This window comes from Streptopelia decaocto (genome assembly GCF_964273445.1).
Source record: "Streptopelia decaocto genome assembly, chromosome: 23".
Classification (NCBI taxonomy): domain Eukaryota; kingdom Metazoa; phylum Chordata; class Aves; order Columbiformes; family Columbidae; genus Streptopelia; species Streptopelia decaocto.
In genome coordinates this window covers 42,477-66,460 of record NC_138678.1, presented here as the reverse complement: position 1 = coordinate 66,460, position 23,984 = coordinate 42,477, and the positions used below count along the sequence as shown (strand labels likewise).

Here is a 23,984-nt window from a genome sequence, read left to right as displayed (position 1 = left end):
AGTTTCGAGCAAGGAAATGATTTGCAATAAGTTACATTTCTCCTGCTCGGTGTACAACTTTTAATCTAATTTTGATTGTCAGGATGTCCAAATAACTTCTTTAAAGAGTTGGTTGTAACAAAGTTCTCCAGATATTTTTTCGTTAACCTTCTTCATTCCCGCACCCAGCCAATAGTCATCACCTGTTCTAAACATCATTTCCCAAGGTTTTCTCCATTTCCTTCCCAGCTGCTTTTCAGCTCACAGCATAAAACCCAAACCAGCCCAAAGAAACCCAATGAGAATCAATGAGCGGCTGCGATTAGTGCTTGTTCATTAGCATCCTCATGGAGATCGTTCTTTCAAGTCTGAATAAAGCACAGAGAATATGATAAAATAAGATGTAATACTTTACTTTTCTGTATCTATACTGGTTCATCAGTCCGATAAATCATCTACAAATGCATAAAACTTAAGCGACATCATCCAATGGTCCCAAATTACAAGTAAATCACATTAAAGATTTACTGTACAGTAAACAAATGGGTGAAAAACTGTAATTTATTGAAACTCATAACTCAAAAAAATATAAGATGCTGTAGTGTACAATATGTTACACGAAGCACCCTGGGGTGCACATTCAAGTCAAGTAATAACTCCATCGCCCCCCGAACCCTGGTACCCCAGTACTTGTTCCATATACAATCATGCACATTTACCCTTCGACAGGAAGCCCCCCGCGTTCTGATGTGTTCAACAGCACCAAAATCCATAGAAAAAAATGGGGAGCTAAATTAACTCGGCCAATATTTTGACAGATATTATACATTCATTGAATTAAACAGTCTACGCTAAACCTAAACAGTGTGCACTGTAACGATTACGGTTCTAATTTGGAGCTCTCCCCATGTAGCAGTAGTGGAGCCGATCCGCTCTACGCAAAACTACTTACGTACTCCCTACACAAAGCTCATCGGCCTTTTTTGTGGGAAATAAGTCAATGAGGGGCGTAGAAAACTTGGATCTTTCAAGAACAACCACCGGTCGTAAGTAATGGAGCTGTTTTAAGGCAAGGTCCCCGCAGTCCGTCAGCGCCTTGTCCAAGATCGCCCTCAGATTCTCTAGAGAAGGGGCAGATGATGATTCTGACAACAAGGGCTGGATTTCTGTCAGCTGCCCGTGATTATTTTGGGTTAAAATTATATTTTTGTCATCTACAAAGCTGTTTACTGGTGTATCCCCTTGACCGTCTCCCTCTTTTTGCAAGGTCTTATCTACTGGAGCCTCCCATTCCACCACCTCATCAGAATCATCATCGTCGTCGTCATCTTTCCCTTCACTTTCCTGAATAAATTTTAAAAACGAAGACTCAAATCCCATGGGTTTATACGTCTTTAAATCAAACGGTTTGGACACCGGAGGCTTCTGAAATTTATCTTTTGTAGCACAAAGTACATTTCTCTTTGCATGTTGATTAACCGCACTGTGCTGGCATCCTTCTGGATCCTTCTCTCTCGGCAACTCTAATTGTAAACTCGAGAAATAAGAGCTATTCTCTCTTTCGCTATTTTCAGAAAAATCTTCCGTTTTACACGTAACCGTCTCCCTGACCTTATGCTCTTCCAAACTGCCGTTCTGTGAACTGTGGTTATATTTTAAAGTGCCTGGATACGTTAGGTCGCTCACGTCACGACTCGCGCCACTCGACAGACATGGTTTTTGGTCTTCGTTGCTTCCATCTTGATGATCGCAGGCAGTATGTGGAACAGCAGGTTTTTCATCTTCCTGCACGCACTCAGGATTAGCCGATTTATCCTCTTGATCTTTTTTATCCGAGTCTGACGCCGTTTCGGAGCCGGACTGTTTCTCATTCATCACGCCGCACTGAACACAAACGACGAGTTTCTGCATCCGCTGCTCTATGTACATGTTGGTCATCTGGTGCGTGCGCTTGTAGTGCCTGATGATGCTGCTCTCCAGCTTGACGACAGACAAACAGCCCTGGACCATGCAGGGGTACTGCGTCTGGTTCGACTTCTCTTTGCACATCTGGAGCGCCTCCTCTTTTGTTTTGAAGTTAATCGAATGCTTTTCTCGACTCCTGCTAGTTCTTTTCGATTTTACCTGCTTCCCGTTCTGCTTGCTCACGTCAAGACCGTCTTTCAAGTAACTTTGTTCGCTTTTATCTTTCTCTTGATCGTCTTCCTCCTCTCTCTCATTTCTAAAGAGACTATCGTAATATTCACTGTGTCGGAAATACACGTGTTGGGAGTAGTGGCTGTAATTGGTGAAAATCCGATTACAGCCATTAAGGTCACAATGGATTTCAAAATCTTTGTTTAGTTTTTCTTCGTTGGCGTGTTCTTCTATGAGGTGCCGTTTCAGCTTATTAAAGGTATAAAACACAGCGGGGCAGTGGGCTTGGTTACAAGCAAATCTTGCGGATTCAGTGTCAGAAAGCAGCTTTTGATCCTCTACGTGTTCGTTGTGAAAGTCACTACAATGCTTCGCCAGAGCTTTAGAACATAAAAAGCGTTTACCGCACTCTTTGAATTTGCATGCAAATATTTTTTTACATCTGACGAGCTCCCTTTTTGTTCTCGCTTTGTCCTTTTCCAAGCAGAGCTGCTCCTTGTTGTACTGGTGGACGGTTCGATAGTGGCGAATCAAACCCTTCTGGTTGGTAAATGCCGAGTTGCAGCTTTTGTGTATACAATGAAATGGTTTGTGGTACTTATGCAATATATAACATAAGTTTCCTTTAGCAACTGTTCTTTTGCTTCCTCTTCCCTGTCTCGCCTCCAGTTCCTCCCTGTGACTGTCCAGAGAACCCACGTTGGACGTTTTTCTCATTACGTTATTGTCCATCTCTTCGCTGGACTCCAAATCCGTCTCGGAACTACAGTCTTTCTTTTTCGGGTGACACAGCTGCTCAGAGTGGTTTGAACGGTCGATGAATTCGACGTTGGCCGCGCAGATGGGGGTCGGAATGGCGCTGGTTTTGTGCATGTCGTCTGTACACAAGCCGACGTGATCAAACTTCTCATTCGGACAAACCTTGTGAACCGCCCTCTCGCAGCCGATCTGATGTTTGTTTCGATAGTGAATTCTAAGGTGTGTTTTCCTTGTAAACGATCTTTGGCAAATGTGACACTTGAACGGCGAGTATCGATGCTGGAACATATTTAACTGCAGAACCATTTCCTTGGAGTAGTTATGCTTTCTAACGTAATGCATCAAGAGAGCTTCTCTGGTCACGAACTCGCACGTGCACCCTTGGCACTCACAGAAAAACGGTTTGGCTGCCAGCTGAGTAAGATACTGGCTGGGTAAATTATCTTGTTGCTCTTGAAGCTGAAATTTTGAGGTAGTTTCATCTGACTCAGAGCACTTGGTGTCCCTGGATGAACAGGACTGTAAGGAGCGCAGGAAAGGCTTGTGTCTCGAAGAATTCTGCACGCTGGAATTTTTTAAGCTTAGATGTTTCAAGCCTAACATCAGTTCCAACATGTTGTCATCGATATTTGATTCTTTAGAACTATCGTAAAAAGATGTCTCTGGGGAAGAAGGACAAGTTTCTTCCTTCAGGCCGTTGCTTCCTTTAGTATCTATCGTACAGCACAAGCTTTCTGGAGAGTCAGCGTTTGTATCTGAATTATGACCCAAGTCTGTGCTAACGTCCGTAGGGGATTTACTGTCCTGAGCATCACCCAGCAGATCCAGAAAGTCTTTTGTTTTCACCTCCGTATTTTTTTTACCTTTGAAGTTATACGGATGGGCCCTGCGAAGGTGTTTTTGCACACTCCTGGAGTTTTTGTGCGTGGAACAGCAGCCTCCGAAACCACAGGGAAGTGTTTTTTCATCCAAGCAAACCGCCCCATCAGAACATTGTTGCTTCACATCTGCTGGATGGACGACTCCTTCCTGCGACACGAGGAAACCCGGAACCGACTGATTTCGAGCCATCGTTTCAATCCGCAGCGGCGACGCCTGCCCTTGTTTCACCGCAGCGTCCCCACAATGGAGGCTGCAGTTACTTTCGCTGTCCAGATCTTCACTGTCGGAGAGCACTTCTTCCTTAATCTGCGGAATTTCCTGAGAGCCCGAGGGATCCAAGTTATTCAGACTGGAATTCTCAGATTGAGACTCCGGAAGACATCTGCATTTGTCTTTTGAAACCGACTCTTCGAGCGTCACTGTCGGTTTGACCCCCCCGTTTGACACTGTGATATTATGCGCTGCCAGGTGATTCTGAAACTCAATTTTTGAATAATAAAACTTTTTGCAGCCGAAGAAGTTGCAGGTGTACGACGCATCTCTGAAGTGCTGAGCCTCGTGGTGGTAGAGCTGCCCTAAGTCGCTGAAAACAATATTACAGCCATTCAGCTCGCATTTATAACGAAGGTCATCGTGCGTCTGTTTGTGATTGAGGAGCTCGTTCACCGACCCGAATCTGGCGTAACAATCCATGGACACGCACATGTAGGGCTGGGGCCCGCAGTGCACGCGCTCGTGCTCCCGCAGGTGGAAGGACGTCATGAAGTGCCGGCGGCAGAACGCGCACTTCTCCCTGCGGTTCTTCATGTCCAGGTAGTGCTTGGCGTTCTCATCGTTGTTTTGATGTTCGGCTTTCAGGTGGACGCTTAAGTATTTAAACTGTTTAAAGACCCTCGAACAATCCGTCCCGGGACAGGGGTAGATGTCTCTGTCCTGCAGGTGGCAGTTTTCCAGTTGGCTGAAGGTGACATATTCATGTGCGTCGTTTTCAAATGTTTCAGGCAGCTGTGGCTTCTCCTGAAACACCGGGGGAGGGCTGCTGCTTGTTTTTTGTGGGGATCTCTCTTTTTTCAGGATGATTTTCTTTTTGTGTCTGTGCGTTCTACTAGGCGGCATTTTAACGTGTTCCATGACGTGCGGTACAAAAAATTCCTTTCTCTTGAACTTTTTTGTGCACACCGGACACGTATAAATACCGTCCTCCATGTGCATCTTGGAGTGATGCAGAATTCGAGCCTCTATACACTCCCTTTTGCAGAGCACACAAAAGAATTTGTATTGAAGCCACCTCTGGTATCTTTCTGAAGAACCAATTGGTTTTTTCACTCTTGCTTTTTCTTTCGGGTGGTTCATTGCGTCTTTTCCATCGTAATATTTTTGTTCTTTTGTCTCATCGTAGTCGCTAAAGAATGTTTCTAACATGTCGGTTTCATTGATGGACATATTACAACTTGCATCATCCTCGGAATCAGAAGCTGCTTTCCCCAACAGTTTAAGGCAATGTCGCTTCAGAGTCTTCCAGTCCCAAAATTCAGGATCGAACGGCCAATATGCTTTTAAAGCCAACAGCAGCTCACAACGGAGGGAATTTGGAACCAGCGCATTTTCTTCATCAAATTTTTGATCTGGTTGCATGTAGAGCTCTTCCAACACATTAAATCCACTCAAAGTTGGCTCAAGTAAAAATTCCGTGAGCTGACAAGCTCTTCGCACTTCAAGGTCTTCTGGTAAAAGGCAGGCGATGGTTTTACACACCGACGTCTTCATTTCGTCGCTTCCATTGGATCGGATCTGAAGGGCTCTCACGCACAACAAAACAGACACCGCAAGTCCTGCTTCTTCTGCCTGTTTAAATAAACAGCCACAAAATCATGTTACTTTTCTTTGATAAGTAGATTCTCTCTAGAACTGTTCTACGAAAAAAAAGGTGCAATGACAGTGGCCAATAGACTACAGCCCGTCCAGAACACATCACGCTTGTGAGTGTGAAGTGCCTGAGCCACCGAGCATAGGAAGACACCTAGAAATATTATTCACATGCAGATTAAAAAAAACCCAATATATTCCAAATTGTACCTGGACAAAATTGAAGTTTCCTTGAGCCTGAGTGCATGAAGTAATTATTTATCATGTCTATATAAGAAAGCAAAAAGATGAGCACATTGGGGAGGGTACCATTGATTGAAACATCCATAAAACTGAAGTTCATGTGGCAAATTCTACTCTATGTGTGCAAAACGATGCTATTTTTCAGAAAGAAATACCTGAAACCTTTGGGAAATGGTGAGATTCCAAAGGGAAAATCCCGTATCTAATTTAAGGTCCGTGATCTGTGTAATACTGTTACTAAGATAGTTCAAATCCTGTTAATTCTGCCATTTAAGTGTAAAGTCTTTGCATTACTCCTCAAACTGAGATTATGAGTTTATACAAATTGCTGTTAAGCATCTTTTGAAACTTCCTGCAAGTTTCTGAAGAACAGAAGGTACAGGTCCAGATGCGATTGTGTCAAACATTTTGAGGAAAAGGTATTTGTGCCAAGTTTCCGTCTCTTGGAGATTCTGCAGAAAACTGTTGCTGTGCCTCACATTTCTAAGCAGGGATCAGGTCAAACACAGCTCCGCTTTGTTCACATAATGCTCTATTTTCAGAGTAACAAACTATTTCACATTGATCGAAGATTTTTATTCGTAAGTTATTAGGCACTTAACCACAAAGTATGAACACCGGAAGAAGCTGTTATTTCATGTCAGGTCAGTAGAATTATTCAAAAAAAACAATAAATTATGGCTGTAAATGCAGCTTACTTACTTCGGACTGGATAACTCTTATCAAGAAAAATAAATGCTGTAGTGTCTTGGCAATGATGCCGAACTGACGACACCTCTCCAAAAAGGAATCGAGAGAAGGATCGATTCTTCTCTGCAGTTTGCTCCAGAAAAGTGTCAGTTCCCTGCAAAGAGGTGAAAGAAGAATGTGAGAACACTGGAGATTTGTCCAGAGTCCAGACACGTTTGGAAATCTAATTAACAGCTATTTGTAGTCAGGAAGAGACACCTGAGAACTAGACAGACCTACAAGAAACTAAGATACAAACAGTATAATTCAAGGTGGTTTACTTTTAAATCCTAAAGTAGACCTAGAATGGGGAAAAAAGGCAGAAACCCAGAATATCAGCAATTTCTTCTATTGTGGCGGTGTGAGGAGCAGAAAACGCCTTGACTGTGCAAGCACAGCTCAGCAACAACAAAAGCATCCATGTGTTATCAACGCTATTTTCATCCTAAATCCAAACCACAGCATCGTATCAGCTACTAGGTGAAAATTAACTCTACCCCAGCCAGAACTACCCCTCCTGTCTTTTGATATATACAGATGTCACTCTCTCAGTCTACAGGCCATCTCTTTAAAGTGTCCGTTGAGTCCATTACTTTGGGCTCCATCTGTCATGACGGTTCGTCAGAGCACAGTGTGTGGTGCTGGATGCTGAGCCCAGCTCTGGTTTCACTACTGCACTTTGCTCCAAGTTCATTCTTCATTAATCTGGGTGGTTCTTATTGTAATACCATTGATACGTCCTTCTACAGGACATGAGACCACCAGCACCAGATCATTGAGTAGATCCCATAGTGTCAACTAACCAGGTGACACATTCATGGATAACCTGTGCAATGGTGTTCACAAGCCCATCTGTACGTTACATCTCTTCCTTGATGGCCTGAGGTGTCACGGGCCCACTGAGCTATGAAGAATTCACCCATATGTTCCCCAATTAGATCCACCTTTAATCCGAGCAGCCTGATCCACCTGCTGGTTGTTCTGATGTTCTTCAGTGGCCCAACTCTTTGCAATATGAGCATCTCCATGGCACTTTTACACCCACAATACAACAGGACCCATGGGTGCACAGGGCACACTGCTTCTTATTTTCTGGTAGCTCATTATCCAGCGGGGCCTCTTCAGTATGTGTCACCTCCTCCTCTGCTAATATTCCAAAATCTTGGCCTTCTGGCCAGCCCACAATCTCTCCCAAGATTTCTGGCCAACTGGGGTTTCCTATTCAAGCTCATTGCAACTCACTGCATGTGGCCTCTTTCAGGTCACTCGACACTGAGGCCGCACGATCAGACTGTAATTTGGAATAAGCATCTTCCAAAAACCCGGCTGCCCCTGCTGTGTCCCCTCCCAATGTCTTGTGCACCCCCGGCCCACTCAATGGTGAGGCAGCAAGAGACACGGAAAAGGCCTTGACACTGTGACTATAAAACATCAGTGTGTTACCAACATTCTCACCCTAAATCCAAACCACAGCACCGTACCAGCCACAAGGAAGAAAATTAACTCTATCCCAGCCAAAACCAGGAAATTATTTTGGTGATCACCACAACTTGTAGAAAGCACAGGCCTCTTCATTTTTGCGAGACATAATATCCACTGCCTCTGTAATATGTAACTGCCTTGGCAGTTAATCTGGCTGATCTGACAAAAGTAATCCTCCAAATTAAAAGCTTTATGTCATACCAGCCACTTGAATTAATCTACCTTGTGGCTAAAGAATCGCTAGATCTGCGTCTGTCACAGGGAAAGCAGGTGGAGGGCAATCAAGAAGGTCTCCTGGACAACAGCAAGTCATTGAGTTCGCCCTGAAAGAATGTTGGCTGTTGTTGGTCTATTTGTTTACTTCTTTTTTTCCTCATTAAAAAGAGATCACGGGATAGACTTCAGCCTTGTATCTTTTTGGACGTGGCTCTATTCTCATCTCTAATGACACATTTTGGCAGTGAAAACCAGTCAGTCTCCAGGATTCCCAAGTGTGGTGGACTCTTCCCCCAAGAAATTTTATAGTCACGACTTGGCCGAGGTCTAGAACTACAGTTCTCAGAGTTATAGAAATTACAAAAATATCAGCGTGACTCGTTTGACTAACTGCTCTACTACTGCAGCGAGATGAGCCCTTATTTCTTTTGTCACAAGTTATCCAGAAAGTACTTCTGTCTGATGTACTTCTCAACTTTTTCTACATATGTTTGTGCTGTATCAGCTCAATTTTCTTGCATTGAAGCCAGCGAGGAATATTTAGGAATAACAGTGAAACTAATTACTTACCAAGAGCAATACACATTTCCTGTTTGAAGCTGATGAGTAAGGTATGTTGTACAAAGAATAAACGCGGTGTTTTCTTGTCCCTCAGATTCCAGGTTGCATATGATGTCCAGCACTTCTTTGCAGTCTACCTTTGCAATCTTAAAGAGAGAAAATTAAAAGAAAAGACACTTTTATTATCAGCATGTTTAGTGTATCAAAGGAAATGGTCTCAAACACATGAACAAAATACTGTTTTATTTGAACACCGAGAGTTCATACCCCACGTTTCAGCTACAGAACAGCATGAGGAGCTCACATATGTTAGTTCAGATCACTTCTCAGTGTTAGTTTTCTTTGGGACTATCTTCCATTTTGCTCAGCTTAGCAAAATACATACAGGCAACAGTTTATCTACAGCTTCACAGGAGGTTCCCATCGAAGTTCTGGAAAGCCTACTTAAAGGTGGTACCGATCCCTGGATCAAAACAGGGCATCAGCTTGGTTATAAGCCAAGTATTTTTAGACCAAACAGTAATTATGAGGTTTGCCTCTGATAATTTCCACAACGGTACACTGCCGTCTCCTCAATACCGCGGCCCACCTTCTTAAATAATGCAAAATGCAGTGGGTTGATACAAGCCTGATCTTCCAGGTCCTGTTTTTTAGAAAACCAAAAATTGTCAGTGCATCAACAACTGAACTTCAGAGACTACAGGATGAACAGTGCTAAGATATTTCAAATGAGAATAACAAACCCACGTTCGTTAACAAGAAGGATGTCAATTTACTCCTCAAAGTCACTCCATGGTTCAAACAAACATGTAAGACTTGGCTCTGTTTTCTGGGTCATTTTAGTTGGAAGGAAAAGTTTTAACATTGCAAAAATATCCCATTTCTTATGTCATCAGAAAAACCTCCTCCCAGTTTTTTCGTAGGACATCCCGTTAATATTTCTTACTTATGGAGACTTGATCTCCCTTCAGGAGCTGGAGATACACCACGAACCCACTAAAAGCCATTTAGTTTGACTGTAATTTCCTCCCTAGCTGAGCTGGAACAACATGCTCTCAAGTCTGTAAATGCAGCAGCATATTATCTTTCTTACATTAAATAATGCCACTACAGCTGCAAGAATGTGGGAGTTGCTGCCTCACAATGTAATAAAATAACATCTTTGATATCAACAACATTGCGCAAAGTACTGAGAGCTTGCAGAGAAAGGAAGACTTAGGTTAAGTTCTTGTAATCTTCCAACCTAACTGGAAGTTACATGGGAAAGAGAACACTTGCCTTGCAGAGAAAGCCAGCTTAAATTACAAAACATTTGGGGTTTCATGCCTTTTGCGATAGTAAAGAGTGTTCTTGACTACTCTGTAGGAGAACCTCTTTAATTAGCACTTTAATTGGTTCAATAAAAATGGCAAATTCAAGCCAAACGTTAGAATCAGTAACCCAGACAGCAATTCTTAGTTCTGTTCCTTTGAGATTCCTATGAACAAATAGCTAAATCATATTTGTTACACAAGTGCCTTTGCTGTCTTCACTCACATTCACCCTTTATAGCCGAGCCCCGTTCCTACCCTGCACTTCAAGATGTCACTTAACTCTATTTTATTACAGTGAATTCTCTCACCCCCCACACTGGGTTTTGGGTTGTTGCCTCTTGTTCTTGGAGCTCTTCATCTTTTATCTCTTTTCCCCACTTGTCACTAGACCTGATTAACTTTCTACCTAAGACAACACAGAACATGAGGATATAACACGATACTTGACTTCTGAAAACAAAGACGTTTCAGAAGTCTCTGGTTTCAGCAATCCGTAAAGAGCGTCACCTCCACAATACCCGTGGGCCAAGCATGCAAATTGCATATTACATACAGTACGTGACACGCAAATGCTCATATTGCCAATTATTTACATCAACTTTCTGGCACTGTAACACCACACAGCCTTTAAACTTTTCACAGTGTTGGCTACAGGTCCAGTTAAGTAACAAAAACATATTGTTTTAAGATACTGCTTTGATGCTTAGTGGCTTCGTTTTCCCCTGAAAGGTTTAAGTAAGCGATTACCATCATTTGGTTCAATTCGTCAATCTGTGTTCTAGCTTACGCATACTTATCAACACCAGAGTTAATACAAATGTTCTTTCCAGTCTGCAACAGATAATTCCTCTTTTGGAATTCTGCTGCAACAGTCGCATTCTTCAGCTCTTAATGCTGCAGAAAGAAATTCTAAAATATAATAGACAATAAAAAGCGACTATGGATTTCTAACCTCCTTAATGGAGTCTTCGTTCGGCAGCATCGAACACACACAGGCGATGTAGGCTTGACGGAAGGACGAAGCGTTGGCGATTTCGGGCGAATCGGCGCACAGTTTGGACAAGGACGTGGCTTGGGGGATGCAGTTTGACTTCATCAGGTGTTTGATTCGCATCTGCAGAAAGGAAGGCCCTTCTCGTGTAATCAATTTATTGGCTAGGAAAAGAAAAAAGCCTTTGAGAATACACCAATTTACAGCTGACACTTAAGCGAAATCGTCTCATTGCGTTCACACTTTATTTTATTACAAACTTAAGCGTGGTCGGTCTTCTTATGAAACTTGAGGTGTGATAAAAAGCAACAGTGATAAATGGAATAAGGAAATATGGACGCTGAGCAGATCATACAGTATTTCGAACAAGGTACCAGTAGTTCGGTTGAGATTTGAAATATTCAACTTCAATTGTAGCATAATATTCCAAAGCACCAAACACATTTCAAAGCATTATGTAGTTTTCAATTGAAGTTATTAAACCCCCACACAATGCCCAACTAACCAAAATGAAGTTGAGGGTAAAAATGTTATTTTTGTGGTACTTTGGAAGGATTGTGACGTGACAGGCTCACGGCCTGGACGGGGTGTCTGCGATGGGGAAAGAACCGGCTGGAGGGCCGGGCCCAAGGAGCTGCGGTGAACGGAGCCCAGTGCAGTTGTTGGCCCGTCACGAGTGGTGTCCCCAGGGCTCAGTGCTGGGCCAGTTCTGTTTAGTCTCTTTATCCAAGATCTGGACGAGGGGATCAGTGCACCCTCAGTCAGTTTGCAGATGACACCAGGCTGGGTGGGAGTGTTGATCTGCTGGAGGTTCGGATGGCCACACAGAGGGATCTGGATCGATGGGCTGAGCCCAACTGTCTGAGGTTCATCAAGGCCAAGTGCCGGGTCCTGCACTTGGGTCACAACAGCCCCATGGACGCTCCAGGCTGGGGAAGAGCGGCTGGAAAAGGAAAAGGCCCTGGGGGTGCTGGTGCCAGCGGCTGAACATGAGCCAGTGTGTGCCCAGGTGGCCAAGAGGCCACAGCATCCTGGCTGGTACCAGCACTGGGGTGGCCAGCAGGCCCAGGGCAGTGACCGTCCCTGTGCGGGGACCTGGGGAGGAAAAACCTCAAATCCCGGGGTCAGTTTTGGGCCCCTCAGCTCAGGGCTCAAAATGGCGGCCCCAGGGGTGGTGGGATCACCTCAGCGCACAAAATGACGCTGCCAGTGGCGCCAAAATCGCCTGAGGGCTCAAGAAAGGCCTTGAGGACCTGGAGCGAGTTGGGAGAAGGGAACGGAGCTGGTGAGGGGCTGGAGCACAAGTGTGATGGAGACTGAGGGACCTGGGGGTTCAGCTGGAGAACAGGAGCTGAGGGGAGACCTTCTGATCTCTGAACTGCCTGAAAGGAGCTTGGAGCCGGGGGGGTCGGGCTCTGCTCCCCAGGAACAAGCACCAGGAGCAGAGGAAACGGCCTCAAGTTGCCCAGGGGAGGTTGAGGTTGGATCTGGGAACAATTTCTCCCCCAAAGGGCTGTGGGGCATTGAACAGGCTGCCCAGGGCAGTGCTGGAGTCACCATCCCTGGAGGGCTGGACAGACGGACATGAGGGACAGGGGTTAGTGCTAGATTTAGGTTATGGTTGGACTCAATGATCTTAAGTGTCTCTTCCAACCAAAATGATTCTATTATTTACTTGGTCTGGTTCTGAAGGTAAAAAACAATGAAGTTAATCCAGTAGACATCTAGCTAGTGAGAAATTACAGAAGCATCTGACTTCCTGGCACAGAGAAAAGAAGGGACTGAACAAAGAAATTGAAGAGAAACCCAACCAACGAGATTTGACTGATCACAACGCGTGGTACGGTGCAGCTCCATAGATCAGTTGGTACTTCAGAAATAACTTCTGCAGTCACCGAATTACACTTGTCTGATGACGTCAAGAGGATAAACCAGTTACATCAGTAGCACAATTGAGGAGCCTGAAGATTTTCCGTGCCATCATTTGTGGTATAGAGAGCAGGATGTCTTTAAGTTTTCATTTTGCTTTGCACCAGAGCGCAGGGTATACAAACCCAGCACTTTCCTCTCGCCTTCTGAGAAAAGAGACAACTTTACATACGCCCTCAATCTACTCCTCTCTTTCTGTAACATTTTAGAGTTTTATGACTCAGTGGCTCACGATATGCATTATTTTGATTTCTTTGGAAGGTTACTGAATAGCCGGCAACAATACAGGAGATTGAATCCTATGCCCTACATCAGGGGTGTCAAACTAATTTTCCCCAGGGGCCCTTCAGCCTCACGGTTGCCTTCAAAAGGCCAAATGTAATTTTAGGATTCGGGCCGCGGGTTTTGTGTTTGCCACCTGTGCCCAGTGTTGTCCTTCCCAGCATTATGTTCTCTCCTACAATTCCCTGCAAGCCTTCGATAGCTGTTCAGCATGCTTTCGGTCTCCCAAGAGGCTCAAAGCAGCAAAACCAACCAACCAAAAACCCCCTCCATCCTCCGTAATGTAAGGACACAGAATTATTTACCTACTGAAGCATTACCTCATCTGACGGCTGGACACAAGCAAAAAACCAACCCAAACCAAGGTTTCCAAGACTGCCGCAAGATGCTCAGTAAAAAGCAACATTCCCGGCAGATATTTGGCTTCTTCGAGCTGCCCTTTATTTAAACTGTCTAACTCCTTACGTTACGATTGAACTTGAGAAACCTTCCTTTGACAGACTAGTCCAATAAGGGGTTCCGGAGTCAGGTTCAAGATTGTTTAATCCCCACACATGCATCTTTGATGCCTCTGAAAGGTGGGGACACACACAATTCCTGCTCTGGGAAGCATTCAGGAAAACAGCTAAAAGGGCGGAGTTACGAAGAACAAACCGCCCCAGGGAGCAAAATTTCTGTATTTTTTATGATGAAGAAAGAAGAAATAAATTTTTAAAAAAGGAGTTTCAAAGACTCAAACCAATGGATAGTATTGCCCAAGCAGAGATGCATCAGCAAGGACACATTATCCAGAGTGCCAGTGACACAGTTTCATCAGAAACGTCCCTTAGCAACTTACAAATACTACTGCGCAATGCAATTTAAAATACAACTCTCCTCTGACTTCAAATTGCCACTTCCCCAGCAAAACTGCACTGAGTAATTTCTTAATGACCACATGTAATCTCTAAAATCACCTTCTTACCTTCCTCAGTTTCTACTGGTTGCTGGGATAGAATTTTAAGAAGAACTGGATTTTTCCATATGCCTTCCCTTGTGACGTCCACCAGTATTTGGAGGTTGTTGTTGCCAAATTCTAGTAAAGCATCATGTGAATCCTACAAAACACAGAAAACCAAACACACACCAGTCATTACAAGTCTCTGCTAAAAATTAAACCAATGTCACTTTACATTATGTCCTAATCTTTGACCACGTTCTAACAATTTCACACCACTCTTCTGAATGTTTTGACAGGTTTGAATTGGGAATTTAACATACAACATCCTTTCACTTCTCTAATCCTACAGCAAAACTTCACAATATTTAAGTGCTCAGTTCACTGAAATGGTGTAACTCAAAAAGCCTCTTCTGCAGTTGTAACTCTTCCGCAAGTTTTATGTTTCTCCATGTACATGCGTACATATACGCAAAATTACAGAGATTACTGTATAAAACACAAAGGATGATTTTATATCAAAGCATTTAGTGCCATTGAAGAAATCAGAATGAAGACTGAATAGTTTTGAAAGCTAATAACAAAAAGCCGAGAGCGTAAAATTTTACATTTGGCATTAACACGAGTGAGATGAGCCAGTGAATTTACCTCTCTGAGAATCACCGGACCACAAAAAGACGCATCTACTCCTACAAAGCTGGTTATTTCAACCACCTCCCTGCCTGCTCCTCTAGCAAACAACGAGCTGTGAAATTGGAGAGGATGAGCCAGAACTGAAGGCCACCAGTATCCATCCGCCTGGCTTCTCCACCGCTTTGCAAGACTGAAAGCAAAAGGCAAGCCAAGAACGTGTGAGAACAGCTCAACAGGACGGGGCATCGCGGAACAGAAGACCCTGGGGAACTACAGGCCCATCCGTGTAACTTGTTCCCAGAAAGACAAATGCTCCTGGAAACCCCAAAGAACAACAATGTGATTTGGAACAGTCAGGATTTGCCAAGTACAAGTCACATTTTATCAGCCCGACCACCTTCTGTGAGGAGACGCCAGGCTGCAGATGACATTAGAGCGGTCAGACCTCGCAAGGTTTCCCAGTCTCCCATAGTATCTTGAAAACCAAATTATTAAAGTATGGAAAAGTGGACAATAATGCAAGTGAAAAAGAATCATCTCAGCTGCCAGGCTCGGAAGTCTTGTGACCCTTTGTGCAAAACCCAACCGGTAGCTGTCTCCTAGTAGCATTTCTCAGGGGTCAACACTTCATTCATCGTCTGAATAACTGGACAAAGCCCATTCTCCGCCAATCCACAGCTCATACACAGCTTGGAGGGCACTTGGAGGCAATGTCAGAAAAACGGTCAAGAGGCTGCAAAACGTCGCTGAACTCGCTGCAATTCAACACGTGCAAACGCAAAGTGTTGCACATGGCCCAACCCCAAGGAGCCGGAAACGTGTCGCTACCTTCCAGTTTGGTCTGTGATTTAAGCGCAGGTCAGCAGGGAGCCCTTACTGCAAACTGTGCTGAACGGCTTCCACCAGAGCACCACCGGGAGGCTGGTGAAGTGTTTATTCCCCTCTATGTGGTACTTTGGGGGCTCCCCTGGAGCCCAACGCTCAGCGTGTGGATTTGCCACAGTGGAGCAAGCCCAGCAAAGGCCACCAGAGAACCTGTAAAACCTTAGGACGAGAGGGTGAAGAGGGAAATTTCAGAACTGCCTTCACCTTTGTCCAGTTGGAGCTGGACTCTTCTTCCTGTGCAGTGAGCGAGTCAACAGACACCTCCCATAGAAGAGAAACTCTGTAAAATATGTTTGTGGGAAGCTGTCTGAAACACCCTCACTTTGAAAGGACCACCTGAAGTTTGTGCAATCTCCATGCTTTCCATTCTTGAAGTTATTAAAAAACATCCGAACAGCAACGCAGCTGTTGGTCCCAAACTGGACCTGGAAACCAAATGCAGTACAAGGAACCTCAGGGGAGGGGTGGGGGGGGGTTGTTTTTAAAAATTAAAGCATCATCAATAGTTTTAAAATTAAAGCGTTGACACACCCAGCTCAATGGCACATCAGCAGAATAAGGCAGGTGAATGAGAGACCTAATGCCTAAGACTTATGGGTTGGCAAATTAAACCAGGTTTAATAAAACAATAACAATGAAAAAAGGGGATAATAATTTTAATCACAGAATCATGCTGCTATGATTAAAACGACTATACTCTTTTTACGGGGTTTGGAGGGGATCGTTTGAATAAAAGCCCATAACTCAGACATTCCCCACTCTTACTGTTGAGAAAAAGTTTAACAAACATAAGAAAACCCATCACCTCTCAAATTAACAGTCCTTTAATATACTGAAATGTACTGCAGGACATCTGGAACACCAAACAGGAAAAACTACGTATTAGTAGCTACCTAGCGACAATACACCCTGTTCTAGATGCTTAGCTGACCCTTTCATTATTGGACCTACTGAAGAATATAATGATAATAATAATAATGATGATGATGACGGAGTCTCCTTCTCTGGAGATTCGCGAAACCTGCCCGGATGCAATCTCAGTGTTCCCACTGTAGAAGAGGGGTTGGACCGGATGATCTCCAGAGGTCCCTGCCAACCTCAGCCGTTCTGTGAAATACTGACAAAAATCCACTACAAATACTTTGAAGAAATCTAACGCGAAATTGAAGTATATAGGACAACATAAAGAGGTCCTGAAGACACAAAGCGTTTCCTTGTAGATGACGTCAGGGAAAGGATAATGTAGTCAGAGCCTATGGGCAAAGTTATGGAGAAAATACTCATTGCAACAGTTTCCTGAAGACACCAGGATTTTTCAGTCCATTTAAAGCAATCAGCAGCTACTACAGTGTCACAAAAGTTTTCCGTACGCAGCTTTAGAATAGTCCCTCCACCTTGCTGCTTTGAAATCCAAGCCCTTAACCTTTTCAGTCGTGGGATGAAAGTTTATTTGAAGTTTCGTTGCCTCTCACTACCTGTGCAGATTGTTATAGAGCAGGAAGATCTGAAAGAAATTCCCCTGTCCCACATCTGCTGTAACAACACCTGGAATTCTATGAGGGATGTGGGCTGGTGTCACTCTTCTACCCCTGGAATTTAACAGTTTCCAACATATTCAAACTGAATAAAGACACCTCTTGTCCTGACAGGACAAGGGATGATGGTTTTAAACTAAAGGAGGGAGATTGAGGCTGGACATGAGGAAGGAATTGTTGCCCTGAGGGTGGTGAGAGCCTGGCCCAGGTTGGCCAGAGAGGTGGTGGCTGAACCATCCCTGAGCCATCCCAGGCCAGGCTGGACGGGCTCTGGGTGAGGATGTCCCTGTTTCACAGGGAGTCCCATGGGAAAGGCGAGGGGCAACCAGCACAAGTTGCTCCTGGGGGAATTCCAACCAGACACAAGAGGGGAATTTTTCACAATGAGAAAAACTGGAAAAATCTCCACAGGGAAGTGATGGATTCCCCAACGCTGGACACTCTGAAGGTTCAGCTGGGCCAGCTTGTCTAGACCAGGCCTGTGCCAAGGCTGGACCAGGTGATCCTTGAGGTCCTTCCAATACTTTTCTTTAAAAAAAAAAGAAAATTGGAAAAGGAATTCGGAACACTTACCTGTATGGACTGATGGAATCCCAACCACACCTCATGCGGCAATTCACTTTCAGGAATTGAAAGCAGCAGCTCAAAACAACTCCTGGAAAAGGAAGAGGTAAGTAAGCAAGTTATCTGAACACATTCTGCTGTCAGGTTAAATAACATCTGCGGCACGTATTACTTTGCATTCAGAGAAGAAATGACGGTAACATTGAACTATGTTTGATAACGTGGGAGGAGAACATTCAAATACCTACGGTGCAAACTCAAGAGCTCAACAAACAAAAAAACCCTCACCTGCGTTGTTAAACACAAAGATGTTCAAATTGAAGTCAGAGTTAAACAGATCAGAGTGTAGAATTCCCAGTTCATTAATTCCAGGAGCTCCTGTATTTGTGTAGCTCAGTTATCTACACAACACAGGTATGAAACATCCCCTTATTTCTTCTGCACAGAACAACGTGACCTCATCAGACTAAATGTGTTAACTATGACACTCTGTCTAGGGAGCCACAAGATTTACACACAGCAAAATTGTTCTCGTTAATTCTGACAATATAAGGAAACAAAACTGGTCTAAGACTCCACACAAATGCTATGAGCTACATCTTCATTGTTAGAGAGTCCCAAATTGTGCTATTTTTTCTCCTAAACTTCCACGCCCAAATATTAAATAGAAGAATGACAGGACAACATATTCAGCCTTCCCATAGAAAGAAGAAATCAGCTTGGGGAAAACAAACAGATGACCATAAAGCAAATGTGAGTTTCAAAACCGCACGGTACCCAGTTCCTTAATTCTTCAATTCCCTTTCCCCCTTCCTCCCGACTTTTGATAGACACCTTCATCACTCTCACGCAGTAATTAATCGCATTGTCAGGCACTAGAATCTCCATCGTTAATATGCCCATGAAAACGTGGGCAGCAGGATCACCAGATATTCCAACTGTCAGAGGTCTCAACATCATAAAATAATCAGGACTGACTTTTCCCTTGTGCTCAAGCTCGGCAATACGAGTTAATTCATCAGCTGTCCAGACCCAGATGGTTGTAAAAAACCAACTTTACAAAGTCTCACAGCAGCTGAACTCTTTTAATATAAGACAAACAAAACAAAACCCCCACCAAAACCAGAAAAACAACAACAAAAGAACCACCAAACAACCCCAACCAACTAGATGCGTGTCCAACTTTCATGCATGACTCTCTCCATCAAATAAAACATTTGCAAACTTCACAGCCAATGCGCTTTTGAAAAATCTTTCGATGCACACCTCATTTCCAGATTTAAACTCAACCACTCCTACCTACTTCACAATTTTTGCAAATAAACTGTAACAGCTGCTGGAACGCTTCCATTATTCAAAAAAAAAAATTCATCTTGAACACTCAACTTCAAAACATCTTCCAGGAGAAGGTCTCCGCGGTTTGAGTTTCTTATTTTGGAAGGAAAAGCTTGAGGCAAAAATCAACATTATTCTGTAATCACTTGATACCTCATTCGCTGTTAAGACAGAAATTTCAAAAATTAAACTTTAAAAGCTTTCAGAATTCTGTTCATCTTTGGGTTGCATTCCAAAACTTTCCTTATTTTAAGCTTCTTAGAGTTAACGAAACGACTAATTACACACAGTAGGTACAACCAGGTGAGGCACAGCCCTACATTTTTGAGATCGACCGGTTTTATCGGTCAAATCCAGTTTTGCTGCTTAGACCAGATGACACCGAGATCTCGCTCCTCTTTTTATGGTTTGTCCTCCGCCACAAAGTTTTCTGAATATCCAAATTACCTCCTCACACCAAAACGTGGAAGAAACGATATTAGCAGAAGCTGTTGACCTATATTGCAATTTCGTACATCGCGCAAAAAAAAAAGCAAGCATTTGAGCAAGGAGCTTATTGCAAAATCCATCTGGAAAAGAACACTTGACTCCAGACCACAAAGCAAAGCTAATAACAAAGAAACAACTGTAAAAAATACTAATATACCGACTGAAAACTTACAGCACGAGTCTGCCGAGTACCAGAAGAACATCTTCACATTCTGTGGTCAAGTAAGGTCGCGCGTTTGCAAAACTTTGGATGGAGATTCGATAGACTTCCAAAAAAGGTAAAATGTGTTCCGAGGCGCCCCGGCTGCCCGCGTACTGGAGCAGGGTCTGCAGGAAAAGGAGATATGGTTAATATTTCTTTTTGTCTAAAAAACCAAATATCAATATGCAGCATCAAACACACAGTGGAAGGATTCTGGAAGTGATAAGTTTCGACTCTGGCGGCTATTTAAAAATGGTAGATTTTCTCCTCAACCGTTCCAAAATATTTTCATTTATCAACCATATAACTAAACAGTTCAAGTGCTTCTCTAACAGATTAATGAAAGATTTGATAATATAACTGAAATTAGATATGGCATTAGAAGCATTAAGATGTCAAGATGCAATCCCTAGAGATGCTCAATGACTACCACAAATCATCTGTTTAGTCAACCCAGAGACTACATTCATGGAAGATCAAACACACAAATATTTTCTAAAAATACACCCGTTAAAACCCATCTAGTTAAAGAGCCAGATTCAGCACTCGACTATTTTGATGGACACTTAGATCACAAACAATCTGGTATTAAGTACAAGTTTAAGTTGTCTAGTACAGACTTCTCCTGGCAGTCTCCGTACAAGATAAAATAGAACATTTTAAACTTATAAGAAATAGATCACTGTGAACATCACTGATGCACACACAGGACAGCAAATCCATCGCTGTCCCCAAATATTTCAGCTGCAGCTCCTTCCCAAGATCATATTTAGGCCGAGGAAAATTCAGCTTCTCTCTACACATGTTCTGCTGTAGCTTAATAAGCTTAAGACAAGACATCAGTGGTAATTGTTAATACAAAATTAAGCTGAATTCCTTAAATTTCACTTAAGGGCAGACCTTAAATTTTATTGCTCAAGCTCTGTGCAACACACACAAACATCTCCAGACAGGAGGAGAAACCAAGATGCAAAATTAGTTCCTGACTGCACAATAACATCACAAATTCACACTCCATTGAAGTCGCTGCGTAACAGACCATCAGGTTTATGTTTTCCAGTTTCACGTTCTCCATCAGTTTCCTGTTTTCAGTTTCATGTTTCCATGACAATCAGAACTGTCCCAAAGAGATGGCAACTCAAGACAGACCATTTTGTTTTCATCACAGTGTTCTAAAATGAAACCACCATTCAACAACAGCACAAAGACCTAAGCAGGTCTATGTTTTTTGTGAGACAGGCTTCAGTTTGGTTTTGGTTTTCCATCAAACTCCATTATGAAGCTCTATCTGTACCAAACAAGCCTGGGTGACTGGACCTCTCTCTACATATTGATCACCTTGACAACCTCTACCAAGTGTCAGCCAAATATTTATTTCAATGACCTGATGAACGAACGCCACTGGGAATAATTTTAGTAAAACCTGAAAGGCGGAGAGTCACGCGCGGAGAGTCACACGGATCTCAACAGCCTAGAGCAGCACCTGCAGTTTGAACAGAGTTTTGCAACCTAACAAATGAACTCCTTGTCTTGTTTCAGTAGGTGACGAGCTAAACATCCTCCCAGAATCATATGGCAAAGTGCACGACCTGTGGATGGAACATGGGAGAATGGAATGTGAAGGCCAGTATCACTTCAAAGGAACCAACAGGGTTTTGTGTCATTTGGCAGCTGACTTTGCCATTCAGAGATGGCAGCTGGATGTGCTGGGGTGTGGCCAAACCAGCTTGTAAACCAGATTTTCTTATTTTTACTTTTATCTTAGAAACCACAATCTCTTGAAATTCAACAGGGACAGCTCTGCAACCCAGTAACCTGACAATTATTCAAACTTATAGCTCGTGATAAATGATGTCGTGGGTGACGCAAAAAAAAAAACAATTGGCAACTGAAATAACTTATTTAAGGACAAGTTATTTCCATCACTGTGACTTGAGTTCTTCTGGACGTTAGTGGCTCGATTCAGACCCTGCTGATCCTTAGTGTCATTAAGCAAGTGTTCAGACGAGACCACCAGGGCACAGAGGCTCATTCGGTGATGCTTTGTGCGGCAGATCCCACCCAAGGCAAGACACGCAGTTTGGATGCCAGGCGAAGGACAGAAAAGCTGCACCGAGCAAACCCGCCCGCTCCACAGAACCCCCAGGCGAGAGCTCATGGGGAGCAGCTCCCAGCAGAGATGCTCTTGGTCTTGTCTCTCTTCCTTCTGCCCCTGCAGTCACTGGAGAGCTTTGGAGTTAACTGATCTTTTGGGGCAGGTGTCTCTGAGATGATGTGTGCTTTTTCTTTTTTTTTCGTGCGTAGAGCTAAAAAATAGCTCTCAAATGGGGATTCATGATATGTCTCAATGAAGGAGATCAGTACGTGCTCATTTTACAGAAATGGGTGAAGTGCCTTGTCCTGGGTCACCCGCAAGTTAGTTACAAAGTTCAGGAAAATGTTTTGATGCACTGAGTTGGAGCTGCCCAGGTCAACTGCTACCATGCGTTGTTCTTTAATAACTAAATTGTAGATTTCCTACACAATCCCATCAAATGGTGCCTCCACCACAGATGCTGAGTTGGGTGGTCACAGTAAACACCTGGAGCACAGAGCTCTGGGAGTGATGGGGCTGGGGTAAGGGAAGTTTACCTCTAGGCTTGGGGATGCTCAATGCTGTCAATCACAGAACCCCAGAGTGTCAGGGGGCCCTGGAAAGCTCATCCAGGTCAATCCCCCCATGGAGCAGGAACACCCAGATGAGGTTACACAGGAAGGTGTCCAGGCGGGTTGGAATGTCTGCACAGAAGGAGACTCCACAACCTCCCTGGGCAGCCTGGGCCAGGCTCTGCCACCCTCACCCCAACAAGTTTCTTCTCAAATTCAAGTGGAACCTCCTGTGTTCCAGTTTGCACCCATTGCCCCTTGTCCTGTCACTGGTTGTCACCAGAAGAGCCTGGCTCCATCCTCCTGACACTCCCCCTTTCCATATTGATCCCCAGGAATGAGTCCCCCCTCAGTCTCCTCTTGTCCAGCTCCAGAGCCCCAGCTCCCTCAGCCTTTCCTCACACGGGAGATGCTCCACTCCCTCCAGCATCTTGGTGGCTGCGCTGGACTCTCTGCAGCAGTTCCCTGTCCTGCTGGAACTGAGGGGGCACAGCTGGACACAAGATTCCAGGTGCGGTCCCCCGGGCCGAGCAGAGCCCCGCACTCCTCTCCCGCCCCCAGCACTCGGTGCGGTCCCTCCCCGCAGCGCGTGTCCCCTCTCCCGGGGAGGGATTCCCAAAATGGTTGTGACTGTCCCTGCGATTCAGCCATTCCCATCGCCACCCCCGTCCCCAGGAGCCGCCCGGGGCAGCAGCCCCGGCCCGGGCAGCGAGCGGAGCCCCGCGCCGGCAGCGCTGCCAGAGCGGCCGGCGGGCCCGGCCCTGCCCGGCCCTGCGGCCTGCGGCCCGCGCCGCGGCCCTGCCCGCTTCACCCGGCCCTTCACCTGGCAGAATCCCCGGCAGTAAGCGCGGGACGAAGCCTCCGACACCTCCTGGTCGCGCAGCTCGGCCTGCAGCTGCCAGAGGCGGGCCCGCAGCGCCGCCACCAGCCGCGGCATCTCGGGCCGCGGAGCCGCCGCCTCGGCCTCCCCGTCCGCCATCTGCGCCCGGCCCCGCTGCGCGTAGGCAGCGCTCACGTGACCCGCGCGCACGTGACGCCGGCGCCATCCGGGGCAGAGCGGCTTGGGGCGAGTGGCGTCACGTGACGCGGGCGGCAAGCGCGCCCCTGCGGCCCCGAGGCGCCTGCGCGGGCGGGAGAGGCGAAACGAAAAATTAAATTGGCTTTAGTCTTTTAAAAGTCTTTCGTCTTTTAGTCTTTTTTAATTTTAATTTGAGAATTTGGGTCAGGGGGGTCCCTGACTTCTTCATGAGGATCAGGTTGGGGTTTTTTTTTGTGGCCCAAACAACCTAAACTACCCTAAACCATCCCAACCTAAAGCAACGCAACCTAAACCAACCCACCATAAAACCCAACAGCCGAAACAGAAACATTTAAACCATCCTAAACAATG

The 23,984-nt window shown here is 44.7% G+C and overlaps 1 protein-coding gene across 2 annotated transcripts; it reads right to left on the bottom strand.

Annotated features, from left to right (window-relative positions):
• Positions 1-366: 366 nt before the first annotated feature.
• On the bottom strand, positions 367-23,594 carry RLF (RLF zinc finger). 2 transcript variants are annotated; one of them, XM_082071228.1, is made up of 8 exons: positions 23,418-23,594; positions 19,919-20,073; positions 17,932-18,013; positions 14,333-14,465; positions 11,119-11,321; positions 8,863-8,999; positions 6,568-6,709; positions 367-5,601 (listed from the first exon to the last, which is right to left on the bottom strand). In XM_082071228.1, the coding sequence occupies exons 1-8, from the start codon at positions 23,571-23,573 to the stop codon at positions 928-930; spliced, it is 5,682 nt and encodes a 1,893-aa protein (XP_081927354.1). In that variant the 5' UTR covers positions 23,574-23,594; the 3' UTR covers positions 367-927. The 2 variants fall into 2 exon arrangements, with proteins under 2 accessions (XP_081927354.1, XP_081927353.1); XM_082071227.1 differs by lacking the exons at positions 17,932-18,013; positions 19,919-20,073; positions 23,418-23,594 and adding an exon at positions 14,954-15,042 and having other exon boundaries at positions 11,119-11,280.
• Positions 23,595-23,984: the final 390 nt, after the last annotated feature.